This window comes from Melopsittacus undulatus, chromosome Z (assembly GCF_012275295.1).
Source record: "Melopsittacus undulatus isolate bMelUnd1 chromosome Z, bMelUnd1.mat.Z, whole genome shotgun sequence".
In the NCBI taxonomy this organism is placed as follows: Eukaryota; Metazoa; Chordata; class Aves; order Psittaciformes; family Psittaculidae; genus Melopsittacus; species Melopsittacus undulatus.
The window spans coordinates 100,378,907-100,406,726 of NC_047557.1; the positions used below are offsets into that span (position 1 = coordinate 100,378,907).

General features: G+C 53.3%; 1 protein-coding gene across 4 annotated transcripts; it reads right to left on the reverse strand.

Annotated features, from left to right (window-relative positions):
• Window positions 1-606: 606 nt before the first annotated feature.
• Window positions 607-27,732, reverse strand: KIAA0513 (KIAA0513 ortholog). Of its 4 annotated transcripts, none has more exons than XM_034073205.1 (12): window positions 27,613-27,732; window positions 11,310-11,795; window positions 10,495-10,594; window positions 9,970-10,043; window positions 9,788-9,858; window positions 8,787-8,994; window positions 8,334-8,374; window positions 7,690-7,768; window positions 7,304-7,381; window positions 3,264-3,344; window positions 2,889-2,983; window positions 607-2,779 (listed from the first exon to the last, which is right to left on the reverse strand). In XM_034073205.1, the coding sequence occupies exons 2-12, from the start codon at window positions 11,636-11,638 to the stop codon at window positions 2,730-2,732; spliced, it is 1,206 nt and encodes a 401-aa protein (XP_033929096.1). In that variant the 5' UTR covers window positions 11,639-11,795; window positions 27,613-27,732; the 3' UTR covers window positions 607-2,729. The 4 variants fall into 4 exon arrangements, with proteins under 4 accessions (XP_033929096.1, XP_033929097.1, XP_033929098.1 ...); XM_034073206.1 differs by lacking the exon at window positions 27,613-27,732 and adding an exon at window positions 25,545-25,651; XM_034073207.1 differs by lacking the exon at window positions 27,613-27,732 and adding an exon at window positions 22,043-22,146.
• Between the last annotated feature and the right edge of the window lie 88 nt (window positions 27,733-27,820).

Genomic DNA, 27,820 nt, shown 5'->3' on the forward strand with positions numbered 1-27,820 from the left:
GAGTTTCCCTCCTGCAATGGTGAATCCATGGAGTGCTTTGAGGAGGAAAACAGAAGGAGCAGGGCAAGCTCTTTCCTAAGAGAAATAGGTCCATGAAGCCTTGTTCTTGGGCTATTGAGACACCAGCATGACAGGGAACATGCTCAGCTTGACCATAGGATGTGGTCTCCAAAGCCTGTGTGGAGGATGACGCTTCCAGCCCATTAATCTAAGGGAACATCTTCTTTTTTAATAAGATAACAGTGAGTAATTGATTCTTAAATACACTGAAATCGAATGTCCTGAGGCGAGAGCAGGATCCCAGCTCCATCATCACATCAGCAGCGAGTGGCAGGGATTGAGAGCACAGGGGAAAAGGAAACAAACCTTAAAGCTCCTTCATGTGCCTTGCTGGCCCCGGGGCAGACATGAAGGTTTCTTTTAGAGGTGCATCAATCCTCCTCTATTAAGTACTAGGTCATCAAAAGGGAGAAGCTGGTGAGGGCTGAGCTGGGGAAGGCACCAGGGACCATGGAGGCCAAGCAGGCAGCATGGGGAAGATCCATCTGATTAAAACACACAAGATCTGAGGGAGAAAATCATTTTTAAGACAATTTATTCCATCCTTTCACTCTGTCTCACCCCATCCTTCACACAGCTGGGAAGGGATTATGGACATTTTTTATTTCATTTTAATTCTTTTTGGTAGAAAAATACACGTGCAAATAATATACACTTCACTGCTGAACTTCTTTTCATGTTGGGGAAAAAAGATGATAATAAAGAAACAAAGCAGGATTCGGGAAAGACCTGAGTGGAGATAGACACAGGGATGCTAAAGGGATGGGATGCTCCAGTATGCAGGTCCTGCCTGATATCTGCGGTCCAGCACATCTTCTCCATCAAGTAGGTGCATGTTAGGCCTCTCTGACAGTCCCTTACCCCAACAAAAACCATTCTCTGGTAACACTGCCCACACTGGGGAATGGCCAAGAGTAAGCCAGTGCTGGATCCAATCCTTCATACAAGACCCAGCATGGAGCATAGCCTCAGCCCCAGTGGCAAGGGAAGCCCAGCTTAGGTGAAACCACCATTCTGATGGTAGGAAATGACACCAGAAACAGGGAGAAAACACTGTTTTGCTATTTATCTGATGGGATATGCCAACAGCATGGGGAAAAAAGGACTGAGGATCACTTGGAACCTGGACTTGTGTTTCAGGACAGTATTTTGGGGGAGAGACTGCTTGATGGACCCATGGATGCTTGGAGCTGGGGTTTGCTGACCCCATGGGCTGAGCTGACCAGGTCCCATCTGAACAGGGATGTGCCCTGTGGTGGGGAGCAGCAATGTCCCCATGTCCCCATCCTCCCTGCAAACCCTGTGCCAAGGGTAAAGCAGATACACTGCATACTGGGTAGCTGCCATCACTGTAGCAGAATAGGAGATGTGCTTAAGACAGAGCTATTTCAGGTTTGATCGATGGAGCGAAGGGGCTGGGGAAGGAGAGGGCAGCGAGATGCAGGCTGGGGAAAGAGGGTGATTAATCTCATAGCACGGCTGCTTTGGGAAACCAGGAGGCTTTGCAAAGCACCATAAGCCCACGGCAGCCCTGATGCTGAGGATGCAGCAGGAGCGGGTCCAGGGGCAATCTGCCTTGGTGCTGTTTTGCTACCTCCTCCCAAGCAGCTTCTGTGTGTGCTCCTCTCCCAGCAATCCTGCCCAAGGCCACGGGTTTTATCCCGCTGATCCAGGATAATGATACGGAGCAAACTGCATTTTCTCTCTGCCCCCAGGTACAAACCCACACATGTGGTGCAGGGAAGGTGTCCTAAGGGAAGGATTTCTCCCCAGCTCCCAAGGAGCCTTATAGAGAGGAAGGCAATAGCACTTTGCCAGCCCCATCTCTGCTCCCAGCAAGCCCCCACACTGCCCATGCCCCCAGGCAGTGGTGACATCCTGGGGACACAACCCAACCTGTTGGCCTGATTTAGATGCTGCATCCCATTGCCATCCCCAGCAGCCAGGTCCTGCATTGCCAGGATAAACCCATGTGCTGAGAACACCCAGTGCCTCACTATGGAGGGAGATGTGTCAAAGTAGAGGATGCTCTTCCAAGGGAATTGGCTTCCCTTGGTGGCTGGATGTGGCCCCAGGGGCTGGATGTGGTCCCTGCCATCACCTCCCATAGCCCTGGTCCAGCTCCAGCCTCCATGCAGATGCCAGGGGGGGAAAGGCAACAGGAGGGTCACAACCTTGGATTCCTTTGGATTTACCACCATCCACAGCAGCCTTGGGAAAGCACCGAGCTGTGAACACGTTTGCTGCTGTTGTGCCATGGAACACCCCAGACCACAGGCAGCATTCCATGGAGGATGGATGGATGAGCTCCATGGATGGAGACCCTCAATCCAGCTCTCGCAAACACACCTGGAGCCTGCAGTAGTCACTCTCTCTTTGCATTTGTTTGGGTTTGGTTTTGCTTTTTTTACTCACAAAATACACTTTTGGGGCTGTCTACTCTGAAAACAGATGCGAGGGGTTCTGACAAGGGGCAGGGGGCTGTTTATCTCCTATTTCTACGTGCTGCCTTGGTGCAGCGCTAAGGGTTGTTGGATGATCATGCAGGTTTTATTGCAGCTTGTGTGTGTGATTCTCAAAGCAGCACAGCTTCAGTTTCAGGTATATCCCCAATGGTGGGTTTCTCTCCCCATTCCGCCTGCTCCAACCACAGCACGATGGCCAGGCAGCTATTCGGTAGCCATCTGCTCAATGTGGTCACTGAGCAGCTTGAATTGCTCTGTGGAGGAAAGAGAAAACGGTGCTGGGAGGGTGCTGAAGCATCCCACGCAGGTGGGAGAGCTCCATCCCTCTGGAATCCCATGGAAGGGATGTGCATCCTCCCCTACCTTCATCCAAGTTGCCAATGGTCGCCTGCTTCTTCAGGAAGTCGCTGCAGAGCTTCTTGTTCAGGCCAAACGCCAGCATGTTGTGGATGAAGGTGCTGAGGAAGGACAGAGGTGTTCTTGGTGAGGGAAGGGCCAAGCTGCCTTTGTTTCCCACCCACCTTTCTCTTTCTTCCAGCACTCCCTTGTACCGGGCATTGGGATGATGCTCAGCGATGGGAAAGCATGCTAAGACACACTGCAGTGTCCAGATTTCAATGTAAGAGATAGGAGCAGGTCCCAAGCAGGAGCACTGAGCATCCTCTGCACCATAAAGGATGTCCCCAATGATGGAACATGTGTGATGTGTCCCCCATCAACAGCCCATGCCCTGCTCACCCCAGCTGCCCGAAGGTGATGTTCTCATTAAAGCGGAGGCTGTCATCACGCTCCTCCTGTGTCATGTGGCACCACTTCTCCCTGCAAGGCACAAACCCATCTGGCACCATCATCACCCCAGAGCCCCCTGCCTGCATCCCCCCTCCCCAGGACACAGAGAGCACCGAGACCCCTTGGCATGTGGGGTGCAGGATGAGCTCCCACAGCTGCATCCATCCGTAGGTCTCTTGCTCTGGGGCAAACAAAGAGATGTTGGAGGAGAACGTCATCTTCAAGCTTGGCTTGCTCCTGAAGGTTAAGAGCTAGGATGAGCATTGGCCTCTTAGCACTGAGATTGCATCTCTCATCTTCAGTGCCATTGCTTTGGTATGGGGGATGAGTGAGGAAGCAGGGGGTCTGCAGCTCATGCTGAAGCCCTCCCAGCACAGGAGGGGTACCACAAGGGTACCAGGCACCTCTCCTGCATCTGCAGCAGGGCTCCAAACCCCCAAACCCCGAGCAAGCCATTCCCCAAACATACCTGCCCCTCCGACAGCACGAGGAGCTCCCATCCTCTTTCCTATGGCCCCACTCAAGGACCAAAGTGCCAGCATCACACTGAAGATGCCCTGGCTCTACTTCACCTGCCAAGCAAATGCAACTGCAGCATTGCCTTAAAGGAAAGGGGTTTATGTGCTCTAGATGTTGGCAACCAACTCTAGGTGGTGGCACGAGTCCCCATCCAGGTGTCCCACTCGTGGGGGCTTTGGAAATAAAGCCTATGTCATGGAATGTCACTGCGGTGCTGTGCTCAGGTGGTGGCAGCAGGGCCTCAGTGCATGCACACCAGTGAAGCCAGCCCCATCCCGAGAGGTTACAGGCAAGGATAAGAGGAGGAAAAGCAAGGAAAAACAGGGATAGGTAGAAGAAAAACAGCTCTATGGAGGAGAAGGAAGAGGAGAACACCAGGAGCGCATCACACGCTTATAGCTCGCACTAGCTCACCAGCACACCAAGCGGGATGGGAAGAGCTGTGCTGGGTGAGAACAGCAGTTGGGATGAAGGGTGTCTCACAATGCATTCAGGGGGGTGAGCTCAGCCCCAGAGCGTGTTTCTGTTGCTGAAAGGGGAGAAGGATGAGTGCCCATCGAGGCTGACCCCATGGAGGTGAGCCTGTCCTCACCCCAGCCCATGAGGAAGGTGCTGAGCTGAGTCTCAAGGAGAGAGCTGCTGCTATTCACAGGGCTCTGGAAACTTGTATGGTATATTTAGAAGTATTTAAAGGAGAAAAAAAAGAGGTGTAATTTCTTCCAGATAAAGCTCACAATAGCAAATGAAAACCACATCCAAATCTGGAGGCTGGAAAGAAAGGAGAAGAATCAAATTAAGGGGGCTTTGAAATCTGGAAGCGAAACTTCACAGACCTCACTGGCCCACTTACAGAAGCAGCATGTTTGTAACCATTTTTTTCCTGCCTTTTTATGTTTTTTAGGGAGGAAGGAGGGAGAAAAAAACCATTATCAAAGAAAAATCTGGCTTGTTATTTGGGAGTAACATGCCTGGGAAGGGGGGAAGCCACATGTGGCTCTACTCAAGCCCTTTGATCTTCATACCAGCACAATGGGGCAGGCACAGGGGTGTGTAACCCCACGGTGTGCTAACACCTTGCCTGTGTGTTGGTGTACTCAAGAATGTCTTGCCATAGACAGACAATGGTGAGAGCTGTGCCTAAGATGCAGCTTCATCCACTTGGCATCACTCTTCTTTCAGCAACAGCATTTCACCCCACACAGCCGACCTGAGCAATGCTCTATCTGAGCAGTGTTCCAGTTATCCATTTGCTGGTGCATGCCTTAGCCACATGGGAGATTTACTGCCAGGCTTCAAAGAACCCTCATCCTCTTGCTAATGCCATCACTTGCAGTGATTTGCCCCAAGGTTGACTACCCCATACCCCAGCAAGAGAACCATGGTTCTACCCCTGCCCTGATCCCAACTCAGAACACCAATGGATGTGGCTGGATTTGAGCTGTTTCAGCTGGCAAAGGACCCTCAGCACCTCTATGTGGCAGCAGAAGCCAGGAGCAAGCAGGAAAGATGGGAGAGGGGGATGCTTTCTCCACGAAGAGACTCAGTTCATGTCCAAAACCTGCCTGGGGAGCTGTTCCCAGTGTAAACCATTGGCTACCCCATCAGTGGGCATCTGATTCCCACAGTAAAATAGTACAGCTTGAAACTGGTCAAGTTTCCTTATAGAAGCCCACATTAAAGAGGCCTATTGGTCCTTTTGAGTGGGTGATGTACATGGAGTCAAATCTCTGGTGGCCATTCCTCAATGGAGAAAGGGCCTTTCAGAGCCCCCCTGAAACATGTCACCCCCCTCCCCAGGGCAGGGTTTGGACCTGAAGTGAGCATCAGCCTCTGGACACTAACGCACTGAAGTAGAGGGACAGACACACCTCTTCTCCTCTTCCTCCCCAGTGTTCCCTCTGGAGCGGCAGCGGAAACGGGGCCGACAAGAGTGGTGCGTGAAAGATCATGCAAGACAGAGGGATGGAGGGGAAAGGAGAGAAGAAGAGATGGAAAGAAGGTTGTTAGAGGCAGAGAGAGGAAAGAGAGAGAAAAAGAGGTTTAGTTCTGGTTCCTTCCCCCATCCCCTGCCCTCCCCACCGACAGCAGCACAAACCTCCCTTGCTTTACTGCAGCCCCAGAGGATGCAGCCCGAACACTGCAGAGATGCCCTGACCACCCCATAGAAATGGTCACAGCCCCATCACCGTGGGCCATACAGACACCTTCCGTGGCCAAGCAGCATCCCCAGTGTTCCAAACCCATTCCATGCGACACCAGCCCTCACTAACCAGCTCCTCCTGCCAGGGTTTTTAATCCTCAATCCAGCCAGCAGCATCCATTCACCAGTAGCATCCATTATCCTCTCCAGAGGACTAAGGGGGAATAACCACCACCTTCCAACCCCCACTGAGATACTCAAAGCACTCCAAGGTGCAGCTCTTGAAGCTCATTAGTTAGGTGGGCTTGTTTCTGCAGCAGAAGCAGACTCAGCCATCAGTTTAATTGAGAAAGGCACACGGAGCAGAGAGCAGCTGCCGGTGGCGTATGTCCTTGTGAGACACTTGCTGCTGCTAATTTGGGGCTTAATCAAAGCAAATGCAGTTATGGTTACATTAACTGTTCAATAGGTTCTCTCAGTGGCTTGCTTGGGATGAAAAGAAAGGCAATAAAGAAGAAAACAGAGATTGATCGGCACGCTCAGCCTAGCAGAGCATCCCATGGTGTGAGGCAGGGCTGCTGTGGCTGTGGTTGTGGGGGGATGCAGCAGGGCTGGCTGCTCAGAAAGGGGCTGTTCAAGTGCTCTCACCCTGAGAGCTCAAAGCCTCAAAGCACTGCACAGACACACAGCAAGGGGGAAACTGCAGTCGAGAGAGGAGTGAATTGCTCAAGTCCTCATGGCAGCTCCATAATGGAGCAAGAGATGGACCTGAGCCTGGCGAGCATCTCACCTGTAGGGTCCCCATGCCTGGGCACCCAGATGCTCCCAGCACACAGCCACCCTCCCAAACAAGCATCCCCTTCCCTTTGCAGGGTTTATTCCCATCCTACAGCTCTCAGGGGTGATGCTGACATCTCCAGCTCCCATCCTTGCTGGTTGCCTGGTGCTGGTCCCCACACTGTGCTGGCACAGCATGCTCACAGCCCCGCTGGGGATAGCCGGTACCCAGAGCATTCCCTCCCTATAGCTGCACTAAGCATCTTCCCCCATATCTGCTTGCAAACCAAGCACCAACAGCCTGAACCCAGCTGGGTTTCCTGGGCACACCTCTAGGGCTTTGTCCTTGCAAAACTGATGCAAATCGAGCAAGAAAACCTTCATGCACCTAAATCCCTAAGAGGCTGCACCCCACAGACCAGTAGTCCCATGGATTTGCCATCAGGGGCAGAAAGCAGTGTTTTCCCATGGTTGGTGATGCTCAGGACCATTGGGAATGCTGTGAGGCTGGAGGAGACACAGCACCTCCTTTTCTGATGGGAGCACATCCTACCTGGTGGTTGGGGACCGCTTCCTGCGCTCGCAGTGCACAGCGTCAAAGAAGGCAGCATTCCAAAACCGCAGGTTGTGCCTGCAGGAAGGGAGGGAAGTGTTGGGAATGGCCACCCCACATCTCCCATCTCTCCTATGTCTCTGGGTACACCCATGGCCAAGCTCTCCCATTTCCCAAGAGCCAGGAGATGATTCAAGGGGATCTAAAGCAAGTCTGGCTGCAAACACCCTCTCGATGTGCAAAAGCCATCAACGTCCTCCTTTAGGGACAGCAGCAGCTTAAAAGCACTCATAACCATATGGAGAAGGTGTGGACAAGGAAGAGTAATCCCCTCCCCAGTGGGACCAACACTGGCCAGGAACCAGCTCGCCCCAGGCAGGCTTTACCAGATGGGCTGCTGCTTGAGGTGCATGTACAGGTAGATCTTCTCTCCTTTCTTCTCCTCCTCTGGGCTCTGCATGGAAACTGTGAGGACACAGTCATATACCGAGGTCTGGATGATTCCCACCTTCCCACCCATGGGCAGACTATGTGACCCCCTTCCAGCTTGGTGTCCAAGCAGCTGGGATGGCATGGACTGCAAACCAAATACTCATCCCAAACACATTCCCAACAAGAACAGGAGCTTTGGCTGCCCTTTGTGTGCAGGTATAAGCTCTGACCAAAGCATGGATGTCCCAGAAGGATACTTGAGGGACTGGATCACTGATGGGTAGCACACACAGCTACTGAGGGGAAACTGGTGCAACATGAAAGCTTGGGGGCAGTGGATGCCCAAACATCCACAACATGCCACTGAGGACAAGGTGCCACAAGATGTCCTGTGGGGTAAGAGCTGTGATTGCTCCAAAGCAAGGAGCTGTGAAGGCTCCTTTAGAGCAGTTCTCTAAGGGCTCAGAGAAGACAGCATCTTTCTGCCCTTCTCCCAGCCCCACAGCTCCAGCAGTGCTGGTCATAGTGATCTCATACTACCTCCAACCCTTGTTCCTTCACTGGGGATGCCATGACCACCAGCACTGGCTCCACTCACCCGTCTTCTTCAGCTTCTCCTTTGGTTTGTCCTCCCCTTCCCTGTGGCACAGAAATCAGTGTCAGCTCCCAAAAAGCCTGTGCCCATGACAGCACATATGGCAAAGCCCTGTGCACCCCAGCGAGGGGATCACCCTCACTGAAACCCCCCTATTCCCATGCCACTATCCCCAAGTCTGGAAAGGTGGCTAAGGGACTGTGGTGTCCACCCCAGTCAAACCCAATACAGAGATGATGCAGATCACAAAGCAGCAGCACCATCTCCTAGAACCATACATTTCCACACCTAAGGGACATAGGACTCCCATGCTATGAGATACCCAGTGACCAAAGTACAAAGCATGGAACCAGCCCCTTCCCATGGCCACGGTAACTCCTGGCTCATGGTGACCCTGCACCCAGGAGGTTTCTGCCTTGGTGCCTGCCCCATTGCACCCAATAGGGAGGTACCCACTCGCTCTTTTTGCTGGTAGGACCCTTCAGTTTGGTCTCCAGGCCCCCAAAGAAGCCCTTGACATTCTCTGTCTTGGCAGATGTGGTTTTCAGCAGCCGCTCTGCGACGTCCTTCTTCTCTGCCAACCAGCTGTTTGCTGACTTCAGGTACGAGTCAATGCTGCCCATGGGCTTCTCCTTGGCCTCCAAGGGCAGAGTGTGGGTCTTGCCTGTGGGCAGCACATGAGGAGCTCAGCTGCACCATGGGTCTGGGTGCTGCTGGCTCCTGGGGGCCTGCTCCCAGCACAGGCCCAATTCCTATAGGTCTTTATTCTCCCCCTGGTTTTGGATAGGAAATGAGGAGTGACCACCATACACCAAGCAATGAACCAAGGTGTTTCTGGGCTGGGACATTCACAGCACAGCCCCAGGGTCAGGGAACATCTGGGGATTGCCACATATAGAACCATAGACTCATAGAATGGTTTGGGTTGGAAAGGACCTAAAGATCATCCAGTTCCAACCCCCTGCCATGGGCACGGACACCTCACACTAAACCATGGCACCCAAGGCTTCATCCAACCTGGTCTTGAACACTGCCAGGGATGGAGCATTCACAACCTCCCTGGGCAACCCATTCCAGTGCCTCAGCACCCTCACAGTAAAGAACTTCCTCCTTATATCCAATCTAAACTTACCTTGTTTCAGTTTTAACCCATTACCCCTTGTCCTATCACTACAGTCCCTAATGAAGAGTCCCTCTCCAGCTATGTACCTATAGAATCCCTTCCTGTTATCCTTAACAACCCTAGCCATGAACACCCCTGGATAGAAGCAATGACAAACCAGCATCAGCATGAGCATCAATGAGGGTCTCTGGAAGGTTTGCACTGCTTCTTGTCTATGGGGGCTCTTTTCAGCTCAGTATCAGCCAAGCCTGGGTACCCTCCATCACCCTTCCCATGCACAGGGCACACTTCCCCACCAACACAAGCAGGGCCCAAGGGTGCAGGTGCCTCTTACCCACGTAGTAGTAGGTGAAACACATGGTCATGAGGTTCTTGGCAGGGCTGAAGTCATCCATCTGGTGACACCTATGACAGGGCAAGGATTTGGTAAAGAAGGACACCCATTGCTGGCAACCCATGGGTGCTGCCCATTGGCTTTTGGTGGTCCAACAAAGCCCCATCCCAGGCCTGACTTACTCAAACAGCACGAGGGCAAAGGACTGCATCAGGCGGTAGAAGGTCTGTTCTGAGACGCACTTGGAGTTGCAGCGCTGCAGGCACAAAGCCCATGGTTTAGTACAGGTAAAACAGCAACCTCAGTCCCCCCCATGGCCCCCATGCATGGGGATGGGCAGAGCCTCCCTCCTGGAGACAGGGGATTGCCTCTTGGAATTGTTTTTGTAGGGAACAGGACATTTCTGAGTGCTGATGGGTGTCATTTTACATAAAGGAGGTGACTTCTGTTCCTTTATTATTAAATGTATTTATAAATTAAATGTAGTTATAAATTAAATGTATTACATTGCAATAAAGATGTATTTAACTGCCTTGAGATGCGTTCATTCACTTCTCTATCTCCCTGCACTGAAGTTCCTCCTTTTACCCCAGTTCCTGCCCCCCATAAGTATCGTTTTGGGGTGTTGCTGAATTCCCCTGACCCAAACCTCCTGCTCCAAAGCCCCAGTGGAGGGTCACTGCTCCTTTGCCCATCTCTCCCCTTACCTGAGCACTCACGTATCTTGCAAACCACTCCCTGCCCTTCCCATTCTCGCTGCTGCAGAGCTCACCAAACCTGGCCTTCTCTTCCTGGTCCAGATCCTCTCTGAAATGGGGTAGAAAGAGAGAAAAACACTATTAAAGGTGAGGATGTGGCTGGCATCCCCTATCCAGGGAGCATGGCTCAGCTCCCACCTGCATCCTGGTCCTGTGATACCAGGAGGAAGCAGAGGATGAAGAGCATCCATTCTGCAATCCGTCATCTTATGCTGCTCTTTTGTTCCTCCCTGGCAGGGGGAAAACCAAAGGCAGAGGGAGAATGGAAGAGCTAAGCACAGCCCGAGCAGAAACTGAGCTCCAGAGACAGGCACTGTGCCCCAGAGCAAAAACAACCCCTGTTGCTGCTCATCACGCTCCGTTTGCTCAATCCTGCTTGACACACTGAGCCACAGCATTATGGAGACCACAGTGATGGGAGCTGGGGATGCAGGGCTGGGGTGGGAGACAGGGGCTGCTGCAGGGCCAAGGGGCACATGGTGAGCCGCTGGTGTTGGCAGGAGCATCATTAGTGGGGGAGAGGAGTCGGAGATCATGGCATGGGAAGAACCCAGGCATGGGAAAAGGGAGAAAGGAGAGGGGTGGGAAGCTGGGGATGAAAGATGAGCTGGGATGTGCCTAAGAAAGGGAGGCAGGTCAGAGCTCTGCCAACACCCAGAGCAACAACCCATGTTATCCAGGCATAGGGAAGGACACAAACCAGACTGGGAGACCCCATCCCATGGGATGCTCCCTATCAGCCCACTCAGGCCCCATTCACTCACCCCCCGGTGAAGATCTTCTCCACATAGTGCCGCATGAACTCCCTGCGCTCAGCCATGTCCTCATCCCGAGCCGACTCCGTGCTCTGGCTGGAGGAGAAGGACTCGTTGGATGAGGAGCGGTGGTACCTGCCCCAGTGCTGGGGGGAGTCACCCATGTCATTCTCACTGTCTGCAGACTCAGTGGCATCGCTCTCCTCCCCGGCCACATCCCCTGTGTCCCCCAGGTGCCCGTTGCCATTGGTGGCTGATGGCTCCGAAGGGATGCAGGTGGGGGTTTCGGTGTCAAAGTCAATGAGATTCCCTACAGGAACATCCGGAGGGGCCTCCATGGCTCTCCCAATGGATGTGGTGCTGTTGGGGGGGACTCGGTCCTGGTGTTGCTGTTCTCACTGGGGTGCTGAGGCCATCGCTAGCAGGGTGCTTGGCAGGATGGGCTGGCTAAGGCAGGAAGGTCCTTCTGTGCAGGGACAGGTTACTGCAGGGCATCTGAAAGACAAGGGGAGGACAAGAGTGAGGACAGGGAACAGGGGAACCTCCACCATGGACCTTGGGCAAGGAGATCACAGGTCACTACCTACTACATCCCCAGGATGCCCATCAGTGTCATGGAGATACAGGACAGGGATGCACTGATCAGACAGAGCTGCCTGCTCTCCATCAGCCATGTGAATAAGCAAACCCATGCAGTGCTTGCGTGCTTTCTGCACTGTTCAAGAGGGTTTTTTTATCTGTTAGCCCAGAAAAGAGACAATTTGAGCCCAAGCTCCATATGCCACATTTGGGACGTGACATCTCACAGCCTGACAGGCAGAACTGGGCCAGCGTGAGCCAGCAGCTGGCAAGCACACTGGTGATTTTCCAAGGCAGCCCCAAAGCATCATCCCCTCCTCTTCCCTACCCTCTGCTCTTGGGTCTGCCTGACCCCATTTGTAAATGGGTCTTGGATGGAGCATCCCAGTGTTAGACATGCACCTACTCAAACTAGGAGTGGAAAGAGGATGCTGAATGCAACAGAGACTGTCACTGGATGCAGGTGTAGGGCTTTGGGCTGCAATTAGACTAATTTTGGTATCCAAGCCATATTGCAAAGGTCCTGTAAAGCATCCCGGGCAGTCCTGCATCAGCTGCTGCACAGCAAAAGGAGCTGCCCTGAAGCTGCCTCTTCATCAGCATCATTCATGTCCTCAGCGAGCATGTTTGTGCCCCAGGAGGTGGAAGTGATGCTTTCTGAGGAGTGAGCCTGGTACAAGCATCCCCGCTGCAGCAGCTGGGCATGGGGCCAGCGCAGGGCAAGGGAACACAGCACAGGAGCAGGGATAGCAGCACGGCAAAGCAGTGACATCCCCATGGCAGCACCACAGCCCTGCTGCCTTCGAGGATACAGGCAACCACCCCTAGAGCAAAAGCAACCCCAGATCTCAAGGAGCAGCATAGCCCAAAGGGCTGATGTCCTGTTCATCAGACAGGAGTTCAAAATAGAACACATCTGAAGTGTTTCACCAAGCTTGGTGGCTAGGAAAGTAACCCATGCATGGCAGGAGGAGCAGCATTCCCAGCAGTGCCCTCCTCCTGCTTCCCAGGGCCCCTTGGGGTGAGTGGGGTGCTGAGACCCACAGGACAGAGATAAAGCACCCACATGCACCCACACCGAGCAAGCAGCCCCCTGCTCTACACCCTCCCTCGCACTGAGCCCTGCTCATCCCCTGCACGCACCTAAACCGGGATCCTGGGAGAGCTGCAAGGATGCTGCTGCAGTCAGTGAAACAAAGGGAGCAGAAGCCACTGGGAGGAGAGGAGCAGCCAAGAGGCTGCGGCACAGGAGGGACTGGCCTGGTGCCCACAGGGAGCCAGAGAGCTGCGGCACAGCTCAGCCCCCTGGGCAGAGTGACCCTGTCCATCCGTCCCTCATACACCCATCCACCATCCACCCACCATCCATCCACCCACCATCCACCCATCCATCCATCCACCCATCACTCATCCACCCACCATCCATCCACCCATCCCTTATCCACCCATCCATCCATCCACATATCCACCCATCCATCCATCCAACCATCTCTCATCCATCCATTCCTCCATCCATTCACTCATCCATCCATCCACATAAACACCCATCCATCCATCCACATATCCACCCATCAATCCATCCATCCACCCATCCGTCCATCCACATATCCATCCATCCATCTCTCATCCATCCATTCCTCCATCCATTCACTCACCCATCCACCTATCCATCCATCCATCCATCCACCCATCAACCCATCCACCTACTATTCACCCATTCACCCATCCATGTATACACCCACATCCCATCCACCCACACATCCATCCACCATCCACCCATCCATCCATCCACTCACCATCCATCCATCCACCCACACATCCATCCATCCCCCATCCATCCATCCATCCCCCATCCATCTATCCATCCACCCACCCATCCATTCATCCATCAAACATCCATCTACCATCCATCTATCCATCTACCCATCCCTCCACCCATCCATTCATCCATCCAACATCCATCCCTTCACCATCCATCCATCCACCCATCCATCCATCCCCATCCCTTCCCACTCCCAAGGCAGCTGCAATGTCCCTTTTTGCACTGATGGAGCAGCAGCACAAGCTCATTTCTGACCATTCCAGGCTCTATTTTAAGAGAAAGAGGCCAGGATGCATGTGATGGGCTTTCACACAGCTGTGCCTCTGCCTGAGCTGCTCATCCCCTGTGCACTGTGATCAGGAGCAGGCCTGGAAGCAGAGCTTTTTGACCAGATTTTCTCCATTCAGCACTGAATGGAAGGGAATTGGTGGGGACAGTGAATCCACCTGACCATCAATGCATGGATGTGGCCCTAAACAAAGTCTGGTGCAAAAGGCTTCATGCAGGCACAGTCCCAAACTCTCCCTTTCATGTGTATCCTGTAAAGAAATAGCAGAAATTCCTCTACCAGTTGAGCATCCCTATATCCTTACGAGTATCCATCCCAATCAGATTTGCTCCCACTAAGTCACCTGGGGAGATGACAGTGTTTCTGCACAGGTACTTCACAAAGAGTGCCAAGCCCTGTGTGCTCCTGAGCAAAGGGCTTTGCAGAATCTGCTCCAAGCAAAACAGAGCCAAGATTAGGGAATTCCAGCTCTAGAAAACGAATACAAATGAAGACACATCTCTTGGCATCCTCTCTGGCTCTGGGACAGTATTTATCCAGACATCACCAGAAAGGAACCAGATGTGCTGGGCAATGCTGGCTCCTTCTCTGCTTGAGCCCATGCCTGTATAGGGCAGAGAAGCATCCCCAAGCTCTCTGCCAGATGTGCACAGCAGGCAGATGGTACCACTGCTGACCAGGCTCTGCCCATCCCCGTCCCCTCCAGGCAGCAGCTCAGGGTCTAAGGGCACACGACAACGTGCAAGATCTCACACACCACACTGCCCGAACACATTCTCCATATACACACATCCCTTGACCCTATGGGAGAGATGACTTGGGGTGCAGGCTGAGCCAGACCCCAGGACTTGCAGTGGGTATAAGGAGCATTGCAAGCCAAGCAGAAGCCTGTTGAGGGCGGCAGGCAGCATTGCTTGGTGCATTTCTGGCCAGAAAGGGTTTAAGCACTTGCTGACCAGCTCACAATGAAGTTCTGCCCTCGAAGGAAGGCCACAAAAGGAGATTCAAGTGCTCCAGGGTTGCTGGGTTCTCATCACAGAGCCCAGAAGAGCTTCAGAACCAAACCAAGCTTCAATATCAGCCCTGTGCCCACCCCACAACCCAGTCATTGCCCCAGTGGAACCAATGCAGGAAAGGGATGGCCAAAACACAAACCAAGAGCCCCAGGTCCTGCATTCTGAGCACTCTGCTCCATCAGCACAACCCAGAGCATCCTGCTCCTGGCTTGCCATTACTGGGTCAAGCTTGAGAGTGAATGAGGGCTGTGCAATAAAAGGGACTTCTTGGCTGCTTGGGAGCCTTACCACAATATCACAAGCTTCAGCATCATCACAAGCTTCAGCATCATCACAAGCTTCAGCCTCATCACAAGCTTCAGCATCATCACAAGCTTCAGCATCATCACAAGCTTCAGCCTCATCACAAGCTTCAGCATCATTTGGGTCCTGCAGTTCCTGAGCTGAGTTTAACCACGACAGACAGGGTAGGATGTAGCTGACTACAGGCTTCCTCACAAGCAAGCATCCTCTAGTACATCTGTATTCCCTATGGACATTTGGAGTACAACAAATCCACGTCTTCCCACTGAAGACACTAGCCCAGGAATACTGTCAATGAAGAAAGAGTTGGCTGGAGCCATGCATGGAAATGCCACAGGAAACCTGTGGTACCCTGAAACTTTGGAAAAGGCCTGATTTTTACTAAAAAACATGGGGTATTTAAGCCTGATGCCAGGAGAGGAAAGAGTGAGGAGCTGGGATGCAGAGCAATGGAGCTGGGGATGAGGTAGGACCTTTTTCTGCTCTGTTTCAGAGGAATGTTGGGAGGATCTCTGCCATCATCCTCCCATTTGGTCCCAGCGCATCCTCTCCAGGGATCAGGACCACTCAAAGTGTGCAGCTGAATTCCTATTTCCCCTTGAAAAACCTCAGGGTATGACACTAAGGGGCTAAAAGCCATCACCCTCAAAGCCTCACTGAGTGATGCTGGTGGTACCCACAGGATCGAGACCAGAGAACAGGAATGATAAAGGACATGACACAGCCCATCTTCAAGCGCAGCCTTTGGGGAGCCCTCTGTGCCCATGTGCAGCAGCCAGCACCACTGCAAGCAATGCACTGAGGTGTGATGGTCTCAGGGCAATAGCTCTGACTGTGAGAGGAGTGGCCTGGCCAAGGTGACATGGCAAACCCAAAACTGCCTCTCCCACCAGCATCACAGACCCCATCATCCCACCCACACCCAGCAGCAGCCCTGGTCCCTGCAATACCAGCTCTGTCACCATGCCAGTAGTGTGTCCCTGTGCCATGGGGTACATCCTTTCAGGCAAGGGGATTCCAGGATGAGGTGCTTTCCCAGCATCCCTAAACCCTGTGGGGTTCCCCTTTGGGGTTTATTACAGGTGTGGTGGGTGCTGAGGCCGGGTTTGCTGCAGGACCTGAGCAATTCACAGCTGGGAAGTGGGATGCAATCCCAGTTTGATGTGATGGAAATCCCAGTGTGGAGCAGGATCCAGCCAGTCTGTGGCTCATTGCTCCCCAGCCCACTCAGTCACCAGAGATGGATGACAAACTCCACTAATCCTTGTTAGCAGCTCAGGCCGTGGGTGCATCATGTATAATGACAGTGCTTGAGCCCACACTCACATCTGCCTCCTACGCAGCTGCAGCCTGGAGCCTTCAGGGGTGATTAAAGACTGTAATTAAACTGAAGGAACCTCTGCCTATCTTCTCTTAGCTGCAGCATTGCACCCTCCAGTCCCTCTGCTCACACTTAGAGCAATGGCTCTGAAAGCCCCTGTGGACATCCAGCCCATTTGCATCCCCACCTCAGATGCTGCTCCAGGGAAGGGGAAATGACACAATGAAGTCCTGCAGGACATATCCTGTGTCTCCATTTCCCAGCCATGTCAGGGGACATGTGCTTCCCAACCTGCAGGAAGGCAGATGATGTCCTGCTACCTCCTCCACTGACCATCCTGCTGCCCTGGAGAGGATGCAGCCTGGATGCAGGGGCTGACACATGGAGTCACTGCTGCTGGTGTGACAGCAAAGAGCCATTGCTCGGTCCTGGCACCTTTCCATGCTGCAGCTCACCATAGAATCCCATTTGTGCCATCCTCCCTGTGCACAGGGAGTGCATCCGGATCCCTGCAAGGAGACCTTGCATCCACCCTCCTCCATTGCATCCATGTGTCTGTGCTGGCACAGTACCCCAGTACCAGTGGGAAGTGCACTGGTGGGCACTGGGCCAGCCTGGCCGGGCTGTGCAAAGGCACCCTGGACAAAGCTTTGTTTCTGCCAAGGAAAACTCCCTGTGCTCCAAGGGAACGGCCTGTTTCCTCATGGGGAACTGGTCAGTCTTGTTCCCTGCTGCCCCTCCTGCCGTGTGAACACCTGGGCAGCTGGGTCATGGCTGAGGGATGCTGACCCCTTGAGTGCCAGATCCCTCAAGCCACCCTGGATACAGAAGCACAGCACATACCCCTCTTCCCAAAGTGTGCCATAAACACCTGAGTGCCCAAACTTCCTTGTTTAAACCAGCCCTTGGACTTAGGGCAGCTGAAATTCCCCCTCTGAGTCTGCTTGTCCCTATGCGGACCTGCTCTGCTCCCTGTGCAGCAGCCAAGACATGCTCCCTGCTCTATCAGGGTTTAAGCTGCATCCTCCTCAAGGCACAGCCGTGTTGTCCTGATGCTGCTCAGCCACTCACAGGCAAAGAAGTTACAGCCTCTGCAACTTAATAGAAGTAATACCCTGGATGCTAGGCCTCAGCATCCATCCGTGGTGCTGGCCACAAGCAGGACCCTTTGCCTCCCCAAGCCAGCATTAACCCACATGGGTTGCTCTACAGACCCAGCTCATTCAGCCTTAATAACGGAGCTGTTTCAAGACAATCTGAAGCCCTGCAAGCTCCCACCTTGCCCTGCTTTGCAAAGAGCCTTTTTTCCCTGCTGCCATCAGACACCATATGGCAGCTCCCCATTTGCCTGGACTTCAGAAGGGAATTAAATGTCCCTTGAATAGACCTGTGCTGTGTAAGACCAGCTTTTGTGCTGAGCAGCAGCTTCTCCTTTAACACTTGCCAAGCAGCATAGCTTCCACTGCCCCCCCTCTCCCTTGCCATGCACACACATCTCCAGGGAGCCCTGAAACTGGAGCTGTTTATTCTGCAGTTCCAGCATTCACCCAGGTTCACATTGGAATGCTGAGGGGCCAGGCTGTATACTGGACACGAGCTCCCCTTCCCCAAGCACGCTCAGCCCCGTATTCCCATTGGAAACACTGCCTCCAGCCTCCATGGTTAAAGATGCATCCTTCAGATGCAGGCGCGCAGGGACCCGCAGGGCACCCATCCTACCCCAGGAGGATGAATGCATCCTACAGCAAAGTCCAAGTCCTCCCTGCAGGAGATGGGGAAAGAGAACGGGATAACCCTCAGCAGGGGGGCCCATGCACACCGGGCCTGTCCTCACGCAGGGTCACGGCGGAGTCCATCCGGATGCTGCCCTCCCTCCCGTCCTCCCCTCGCCGTTACCTGCACTCAGGACCCCTCCTCGCACCGTTCCCAGCGGCATCCGTCGGGGCCGTACCCCCGTGCCCGGCGCACCGGGAGCCGGTGCGGTCGCTCCCTGCGGAGCTCAGGCGCATCGCGGGTACCCACGCAGCACGCACGGCTGCGCGCAGAGCGCTGCCGCTCCGCCTCGGAGCAACGGGAAGGGAAGCGGCTCATTGTGTCATTCCGACACCGGGGAGAGCTCCGTTCCCCTTTGCCACAGCGGCAGCACATCACCCACCGCCCCCACATCAGCCTATGCAAGCCATGGTGCGCACGGCATCCGAACTAGGGAGGTACATTCGGTGTGCTGCCCATCAGTTTTCCATCCCTTTCCATCACTTTCAGCTGGTGTTTAAGCCTCCCCATCACTCAGAGCCCTGCAGACTGTGTTACCTGCTCCGCTCCTTCCCTCTTAAGGCACTCCAGGAACAAAAAGTGCGAGTTTTGATCAAGGGGAGGAAAAAGCCCCAGTGGGGAGGAGAAACCGGGTGAGGGCAGTTGGTGCAGTTGACAGGACAAGGGCAGTGCTTCAGTGAATTATGGCTCACCTGGAGGGTAGTGTTGCCAGTCTGGATTCTCCCCTGGCACCGTTAGAGGAAAGGTTCCAGGAGCTTCATGGCAAGAGATGGGAAAGAGGAGAAGGGCAAGCCCCTGTGAGGGGTGTCCCAGAGGGGGTGTTGCATGCCTGGGGGGCAGTTTTGGGGTGCTCGCAGTGATGGGGAGTCTCTGATGCAAAGAGAAGCAGTAGCAGAGGCCACTCACCCCTCCACATCCTGCCAGGCCCTGTTAGGGCATTCAGCCCTTCCAAAAGGACCCTGTCACTTGGCTGGCCACTGTTCATATTAACCCAATGGGTTCTCTCCAAAGTGGGGTGCTTTGTGGGAGCTACAACCTCCCCACCTCTGCTGCACTACCCATGACAGTGAGGGGAGGCTGGAAACCCTCTGTGTCAGCATTGCATCCCTGGTCCTGCTTATCCTCCCTGCTCCAGCATCACCCCAACTCAGAGCAGAGCCTCTTTTCATACTCCTGTATCCAAGCATCACTATAGGCAACAACACAGCAATCCCTGACCCAGCATATCCCACAGGACCAGCATCAACAGCCAGTCCTGTTCTGCTACTCATGGGGAGCAAAAAGCAGCCTTGGTTGTAACAACATCCTCTTCTCCCCTAGGAGATGCCTTGGGGAGATGGTCCAAGAGCAGCAAACTGCATGAACCCAAGGAAATATTGCTGGCACTGCAGCATCCCTGGCAATGCCTGTCCAGACCCAGCTGCTGCCGCACAAGGGCACTCTAGGGAGAGAGTCAAAAGCCTCCTCATGCCTTTTTAGCCCTTTCAAGCTACAGAGGAGATGGGTGAGTCACTCCTGCCATGGAGCATCCTCATCTGGAGAGCTCAGATGCTGCCAGTTAGCGTGGAACTGCTCAATGCCCCTTTCAACCCTATGCAGAGGGGATGCTGCCCGCCCTACACACACATCATCATCAGCCCACGGAGGAAGCAACGCATTTGTGACACAAAGTTTGAGCTCAGCAGAAATACAAGAGCGTTACTAATTGCCTGTCTGCTGAGGGTGATTATTATAATTAAGGCAGACTTCAGAAATGGTAAATGACATGTAAAAACACACCCCAGATCCACAGTTTTTATATAACACCACAAAGAGGGGTTTGCTGCCTTCTCCTTGGTTGGGCTTTCATGTGGATGCTCAATCATTAAAGCATGACTTGAAGGTCACAGGTTGGGGTTTTGTCTGTTGCTGCTGTTGGTGACCTGGGTTTTGCACTGGAGCAGGGGAGATGGAAACCCCTGGAACACACATGTTCCTGGCACTGAACAGAACCCAGCCTCCAGCATTGGGATGGGAGATGGGCAGTTTTGTGCCTGTTCCACCCAGTTTGGTAAGCCAGGAATGGTTTGCCTGATTGATGAAAGGACAGACCCCAGAGTGTCAGGAGAGCATCCACCATGGGCCTTGGCCATGGCACACTGCCTGCCCTGGAAGCAGCCAAGGACCAGGGCAGCCCATCTCCATCTCCTCCTGGAGTTATGGACCCATCTGCACCCATAGACTGGTTTGGGTTGGAAGGGACCTTAAGATCGCTCAGTTCCAATCCCCCTGCCCTCACCCTAGACCATGTCACCCAAGGCTCTGTACAGCCTGGCCTTGAGCACTGCCGGGGATGGAGCATTCACCATTTCTTTGGTCACCCTATGCCAACACCTCAGTATCCTCACAGTAAAGAACTTACTCCTTATATCCAACCTAGGTCCCCCCTGTTTCAGTCTGAACCCATCACCCTGTTGCTATGGTCCCTAATGAATAGTCCCTCCCCAACATCCCTATAGGCCCCCTTCAGATACTGGAAGGCTGCTCTGAGGTCTCCACGCAGCCTTCTCTTCTCCAGGCTGAACAGCCCCAACTTTCTCAGCCTGTCTCCATACAGGAGCTGCTCCAGCCCCTGATCATCCTCGTGGCCTCCTCTGATTCTCATGACCCTCCTCTGGATGTATGAGAACAGATGAGGTATTCAAGACTTCCCAAACAGTTGTGGAAACATCTCCATGGAGGCTTCCCCCCATCAAAACACACTCATAGGGGAACCCCTCTCCCCATCTCCATCCTCAGCCAGCAACCATCTCCCATTGCTCCCCACACGTGCAGCCTCCTCCTCCCTCCACATCACCTCCCTCCATGCTGTGTTTACAGGCTGCTGCGAGCATACACAGACGATGATGCCCATCTGCATCACCGGCACATTGAGAGCTGCCTCTGCCCCCGGACTGACGTGGGTATTCATCACTGCATCCCTCTCCTCACAGACAAAAGGCTCCGGGGGTGGCTGTGTCTGTCGCACACGATAAGTGGCCTATTTTCCTTCCCTGATCCCAACACGGCACCACTCCAGCAGTGGGAGGGCATCGGGAGACAGCCAAGCTCACATCTGCTTGTGGTTCTCCAGCAGCAGGAGGAGGGATGGGTGCTGAGCAGAGGGTGGCATCGCTCCTAGCAGGCAGCTGCAAGGGGAAGCACCTCTTCTGTGGAAGTTACTAAAGAATTGGGCAATGTTTTGCTTCACACCCTTGAGCAAAGGGAGAGCAGAGCACAGGGGAAGGCAGTGACGCTCCGGAAAGGAGATGGGGTTTCAAGGCAGAAGGATGTGATGCAAAATCCCACTGTGAAGAATGGAGCAGAGCAAGAGCAGGGAGAAATGAGGTAAAAACACTGATAAAAGCCCCAAAACACAGGTCCTGTATGGAAACGCCGTGGGTCAGGGTGACCCCATGGTGTAGGTTGAGCCCCACAGAAGGCAGCCCCTTTGCTGCAGCCTGGGCAAGGCCATGCCCATGAGCACAGCAAAAGCACATGGAGCAGGACAGGGACAACAAGGCACTTCCACACCACAGAGCTACATCCATAATGATGGATTAACTCACATTAAAAGACCCACAACAGCATAAAACCATCCAAACCCTAATGGGTACTCACCCTATGTGATCTCATGGGTAAGGGACTTGGTTCAGACTCACAAGACAAGGAAGATGCCAGGTTCCTGATGCTTATTTAGCCATGTTCTTCCATTCCCTCCCTCCCTTGGCCACCCAACAGCATCTCCCCTGTGCCCAGCCCTGCTGCTCACTGAGCCCTCAAACCCAGCACCCCAATGCTAACACAATGCAACAGAGTGTTGCAACACCAAGTATAGTTGTGACACGGCTGCTGAAAACCTAAATAAGCTGCTCTCCCAGTCTGTCCCTCTGCAAATCCGTCCTAATCCAATCTGGTTTATGGCATTAGGTTGGACCCTCCCATACCGAACACCCCTGTTTGCACCACGGTTGGGAAAATCCTCTGGTTTCCTTATTCCTGGTTGGATCTCTAATGCAGAGGTCATTGGAGATTCCTTTTCCTTGCTTAGGAAAGGGACTAATGACAGGGATCTGACTGCTTTGCACATTGCTGGGACATCACATCCATGGCACAACACTGGCTCAGGCATGGGAAACGTCCCTTTGTGCCGGCTGTAAATAGGCTGGATGCAACCAAGCACCTTCTCCTTTGCTGGTGTTTATGTGGTTTAAAACACAGGGCTCTCTCCACCTTAACCAGACACAGCATAATGACCAGCGGGGGTGATCCCTGTGCTGACTTCCAGCTTTCCCAGCAAATCACAGGTGACGAATGAACCCTAGACTACAGGAATTTGGTGCATTATCCATACAGAGCAGCAGATGCAGGAGCACAAGCTCCTCACCTGGGTTCCAGTGATGCTCTGCCCACCCCATGGCTGGACCCACATCAGGGTGATGAGGCTGCAGGACCAGCCACCCCTTACATCCCTGCTGGGCAAAGCAGAGCAGCCAAAGACACCTCCTTGATGCTAACTTCTTTAAGGAGGAAAGAGCCTCTCCAAGCCTCCCTGGGGTCCTCTCAGCAAGCATCTGCCACAGCATGAGCTCAGCAAGGGAGGCATCAGTGGGATGGGATCAAGGTGCTGGAATTACCCTCAGTTGTCTGGGAGGTTATTGCCATAGGAAAGGGAAAGGGAAAGGGAAAGGGAAAGGGAAAGGGAAAGGGAAAGGGAAAGGGAAAGGGAAAGGGAAAGGGAAAGGGAAAGGGAAAGGGAAAGGGAAAGGGAAAGGGAAAGGGAAAGGGAAAGGGAAAGGGAAAGGGAAAGGGAAAGGGAAAGGGAAAGGGAAAGGGAAAGGAAAGGAAAGGAAAGGAAAGGAAAGGAAAGGAAAGGAAAGGAAAGGAAAGGAAAGGAAAGGAAAGGAAAGGAAAGGAAAGGAAAGGAAAGGAAAGGAAAGGAAAGGAAAGGAAAGGAAAGGAAAGGAAAGGAAAGCAGCAGAACCTATTTATAACTCCTTTCCCAGGGAGACGCAGATGGTCTGGCTGACACGAGCCCAAGCAACAGGAGTGGGGCTGCTCCCCCTCTGCTTTCCCTGCAAACACACTGGGATCACGTTTGGCTCCATCCAGCACTTAATACGGAAACAGCTGGGGCCCATGTGGGTGTTGCTGGCACCATTGCTGGCTGACGGTGAGGCAAGAGCTGCGGCTGCACCTGCAGGTTAAACAGTCCCCCCCAGCACTGCTCTTTGCCCTTCCCATTCCCTGTAAACCAGCCCATGGGAGCAGGGAAACCACCCAGGGAGCGCTGGGTTTTGATCCCTCCTGCCCGTGCGAGGCAGCTGGGATGGGTGAGGAGCATCCCGAGTGCCACAGGGATAGGGAAGCAATGGGGGCATCAACAGTGCTGTGAGGTGGCTCCCTAAGGAGCAGAACGGACCTCAGTGTGGTGGATAGAGACATGGAATGGGTTGGAAGGGACCTTAAGATCATCCAGTTCCAACCCATGGGCAGGGACACCTCACACCAAACCATGGCATCCAAGCCCTGTCCAACCTGGCCTTGAGCACTGGCAGGGATGGAGCATCCACAACTTCCTTGGGCAACCCATTCCAGTGCCTCAGCACCATCACAGTAAAGAACTTCCTCCTTAGATCCAAACTTCCCCTGTTTCTGTCTGAACCCATCACTTGTGTGAATTCCAGCTCTCAGGAAAGGTGATGTGGGCAGCTCCATGCTGGGAAAAACCACATGGTGCCTCCACCAGCCTCCCCAGAACATGCTGCTTATGACACCTGCATTCCCTGCAGGCACAACTCCTGTGCTTTATGTCCCCTCTCCCTTTCCTTGCTGAGTGGTTAGGAAGGATGAGAAGCTATGGTTAAATATCACCTTGAGCCCAGGGGCAGTGGGGTCCTCCACTGCCACCCCACACAAGCAATGGAGTGACAGTCCTATGGTCCTCAGGGTGTTCCAACAGGAGCAGCTCATTGGATGCAGCACCCAAGGGAAGGTCACCAGCAAGGTGGTACAGATGACTTGAGCTCAGGAACAGGGATGCTCAGGGCACAACATGCTGGCAAAGGACCGAATGCTGTTTTCCTGCTTGTATCCCAATATCCTGACAAAGAGGCAGGTTCCTAAGCAGGCCAGCTCACCTACCCCCTGCTTAGGTGTAACCTCCCCACAGACCACCCTGCTTTCACAGTTGTCATTCCCAATGGATGGCTGATTTAACTGTAACATCACCAGCATCCTCTGCAACCCTCACTGTGCTGCCTGCAGCATCAGCCATCACCATCAGCCTTCCCAACCAGCAGCACTTGGTACCCAGCATCAAGCAGTCAGAGACAAGGAGGATGAAAGACCCATTGCATTTCCAGACAGGAAATCACTCCACCCCCAGGGAATCCCGTCCCTAATTGTTTTGCATTAAGAGCTTCCAAATTCATGAGCGTGATAACCAGAAAGAGGAGAAAAGCAATTAAATTAGCTCCAGGAGCCATGAAAAGCAGCCTTGCAATGCAGCAATGGGATGGGATGAGATGCCAGTTAGACAGTGCCACTCACACCAATGTCTATGCAAACCAAACTCATTTCACATGCACCCATCAAAGCTGCTTCCCCAGCAAAACCCATCACGCTCTTTTGGAGTGCTTTGTGCCATATAATTTCCTTTCCAGTTACAACAGCCAGCAGTGACTCCCGGCTCTGTGTTTGTGTAAAGCTCTATCACATGCCGGATAACAGCCCAACAAGGAATTTATAAATACAGGCAGTAATTGTCACTCCAGCCATCTGTTAACATGGAGAGCCAGGCAGCGGCGGAGGTGGAAGCACAGGGAAAAGCATTGCAATGGTGCCATGGATGAGCATCCGACAGGGATTAGGGGAGATGCTGTGATTTGGGATCTGCATGGTGATCACTGACCATTGATCCTGTGGCTCATCCTGCTCCCCATCCAGAAAACCTGCATGGCCCCCAAAATACATCAAATTTGCCATCTTCCCCCATCCCACACCTTCTCCTGCCATGTGGGATGCAGACCCAGCAGACTGGCTTTGGGATACAGCCATGCCACAGGGGGATGCCCACCCTCTGGGAGCCCCATGTTGCTCCAAGCACCAGTTTGAGTTTTACCTTCATCCCACTGGTGCTGGGTGCCGGGGATGCTCCTTCCAACAGGCAGGAAGCAGCTGGTAAAAGGTGATGCTCTGTGTGCCCCAGTGATCCTGTTATGTCATGGACACAGCTGATGTTACAGGGATGGCCCTACAAGCATTTACTGGTGCTGAATGCTTATTTAAAGCCACAACAACCAACATAAAGGGACCCAGTGACGCATCGGGTGCATTTCCCCCTCCCTGGGTGCCGCCCCACTGCCGACGTGCCCAAGAGCTGCAATGGGAGCTCTGGAAGGGACTGGTGCCAAATGCAGCCCAGGGCAGGACTGGAAAGACCTGTTGGTGCTGCCGGAGCCACGAGGGCATGGGGCCGGGAGGGGAGGTGCGGCTGAGGCCAATGGAGCCTGCGCTACAGCCACCAGCACTTGGGAAAGGGTTGGAGCAATGGAAGCAGGTGAATGGATGCATCCCATAGCCTAAAGTGAGCCCAAATACATGAGGACCCCTGGGAGGCTGTGTCTTAATGGAATACAGTGATTTAAATCTGCCCTGGGTCTGCAGGGCCCTGACCCATGGCCGGTGCTCAAGGATTAACCCAAATCTTATATCCAGAGTCAATGGGATGACCTGATGCAGCCAATCTGATGCCCTGGTCCCCATCTCTCATTGCTTCAAATGCAGCATAAAGTGCTGACAAACCAGACAGGGAAAAAAGGAAAAAAGACCCCAGAAAATAGAGGAAAAAAACCCCAGAAACCAGCAAAAAAACCCCAGAAAATAGGAAAAAAGCAGCAGGTTTATTTCTCCCTGACATAGTAATGTTTATCGCCCTCCAAGCAGCAGTTTCCCACTCCAAGAGCCAGCAGCAGGGCTGATCCTCCTCCAGGCTGGAAGCACTTTAAAGCCTGGCATCTCCCCATCTCCTGCCGTCCACCACCAGTGAGAAGCCCAAAAAGGTTCAAAAGGCACAAAACAGAAGGAAACACCATAGGAAGCAACAGCTCTGGAGGCTGAGGCTGGGCTGGCTCCTATAGAGTTCACTGCAAACCCTGCATCCCTGCTGCTCCCAGCTCCATCCTGAAGGATTCCTTGGGCTTTATGGTTGTTTTCCAGCTCTGAGCTCATACAAAAGGTGCTGGGGCCACAGCAGAGCATCCAACCCACTGGATGAGGTAGTTACTAGGCGAGGGGGAGAGCTGCTGACAACTTGCAGGAGGCAAAAGGAGAAGTTAATGGTGCTGCAATTCCCACTGCCTCTGTCATTAGGAAAAGAAAATGCATTCGAGCATCCTCACTCGAATGCACAATGTAATTTGTTTCGAGTTTAATATCATTTTCCTTCCTGGAGATGGGCTGAAGGTGGGAAAGTCTTTGGTTTTATCAGCCATGATTCAGGGCAGAGGCAGGGGAAAGAAAGGATTTGAAGAGTTTTATAAAGGGCTAAACTCATTTAAACCTGTGTGGGGTGGCTGCTGCAAGAGGCAACCAGCCACTGAACTACTACAGACACTATCACCCCGAGCAGCTCATAAACCAGCTCAAGTTAGCTCAGTATTTAACACAGGTCTTTAATGGAGGGTGAGGGTTTTCTCCTGCCCACCAAACTAAACCTGCCTGTTGCCACCATGCTCCTGCACCAGGCATCGCCTCACCTGAAAGCACCAGTTTTGGGGCAAAACAGGAGGAAAGGGGAATCCTGGTTTATCTGCGGTTTAATCCCCTCCTGCAGCCCTGGGCTTTGCACAGGGAGGTTGGGATTTTCCCCAGCCTGGCTCATGCTGTTTCCTCCTTGGGGCCTCTTGTTTGTACAGGCGGCTGCGAACGTTTCCTCCTCCTGGCGCCACGGAACAACACAGCTCTATGGGGGAGCATCCTGGAGCATCCACATCCACAACCCACCCCGAGCCCATGAAACACAGTGAGTTAAAGCACCAAATCTGCCCCCCAAAAAGCAGCAGAGCTCCCCTGCACCTTCTCCTTCTGTCTTTTAACCCAAGAGCACAACGGGGCCACCAGCCTTGTGCTATGTAACATAAATCAGGTTTCCTGGCACTGCTGGAATAGAGAAGTGATAAAATACAGACCTGGTGGTCCCACGGCAGCGGAATCGACAGGCTTCTTCTCTCCGGGTCTGGAACAAGGAAGAGATAAACCACGCTTGCTCCAGAGCACAGGCAAACAACCGCTTATCACCACGTTAGCAGCCTCAAGGCTATTGCACGGCTGCAGGAAAAGCATTATTCCTCCCTGCTCGGGTGAAGTTTCTATTTCGGGCCCCTCCGTCACGCAGTG

What these genes read in the sequence shown, in the direction of transcription:
- KIAA0513 (XM_034073205.1), bottom strand. Translation starts at nt 11,638, where the DNA reads ATGGAGGCCCCTCCGGATGTTCCTGTAGGGAATCTCATTGACTTTGAC. An exon ending in CCTACCAGCAAAAAGAGCGA is followed by an intron (nt 8,375 to 8,786) that starts GTGGGTACCTCC and finishes TCTGTGCCACAG; the next exon opens with GGAAGGGGAGGACAAACCAA. An exon ending in CTCAAGCAGCAGCCCATCTG is followed by an intron (nt 7,382 to 7,689) that starts GTAAAGCCTGCC and finishes CCCTTCCTGCAG; the next exon opens with GCACAACCTGCGGTTTTGGA.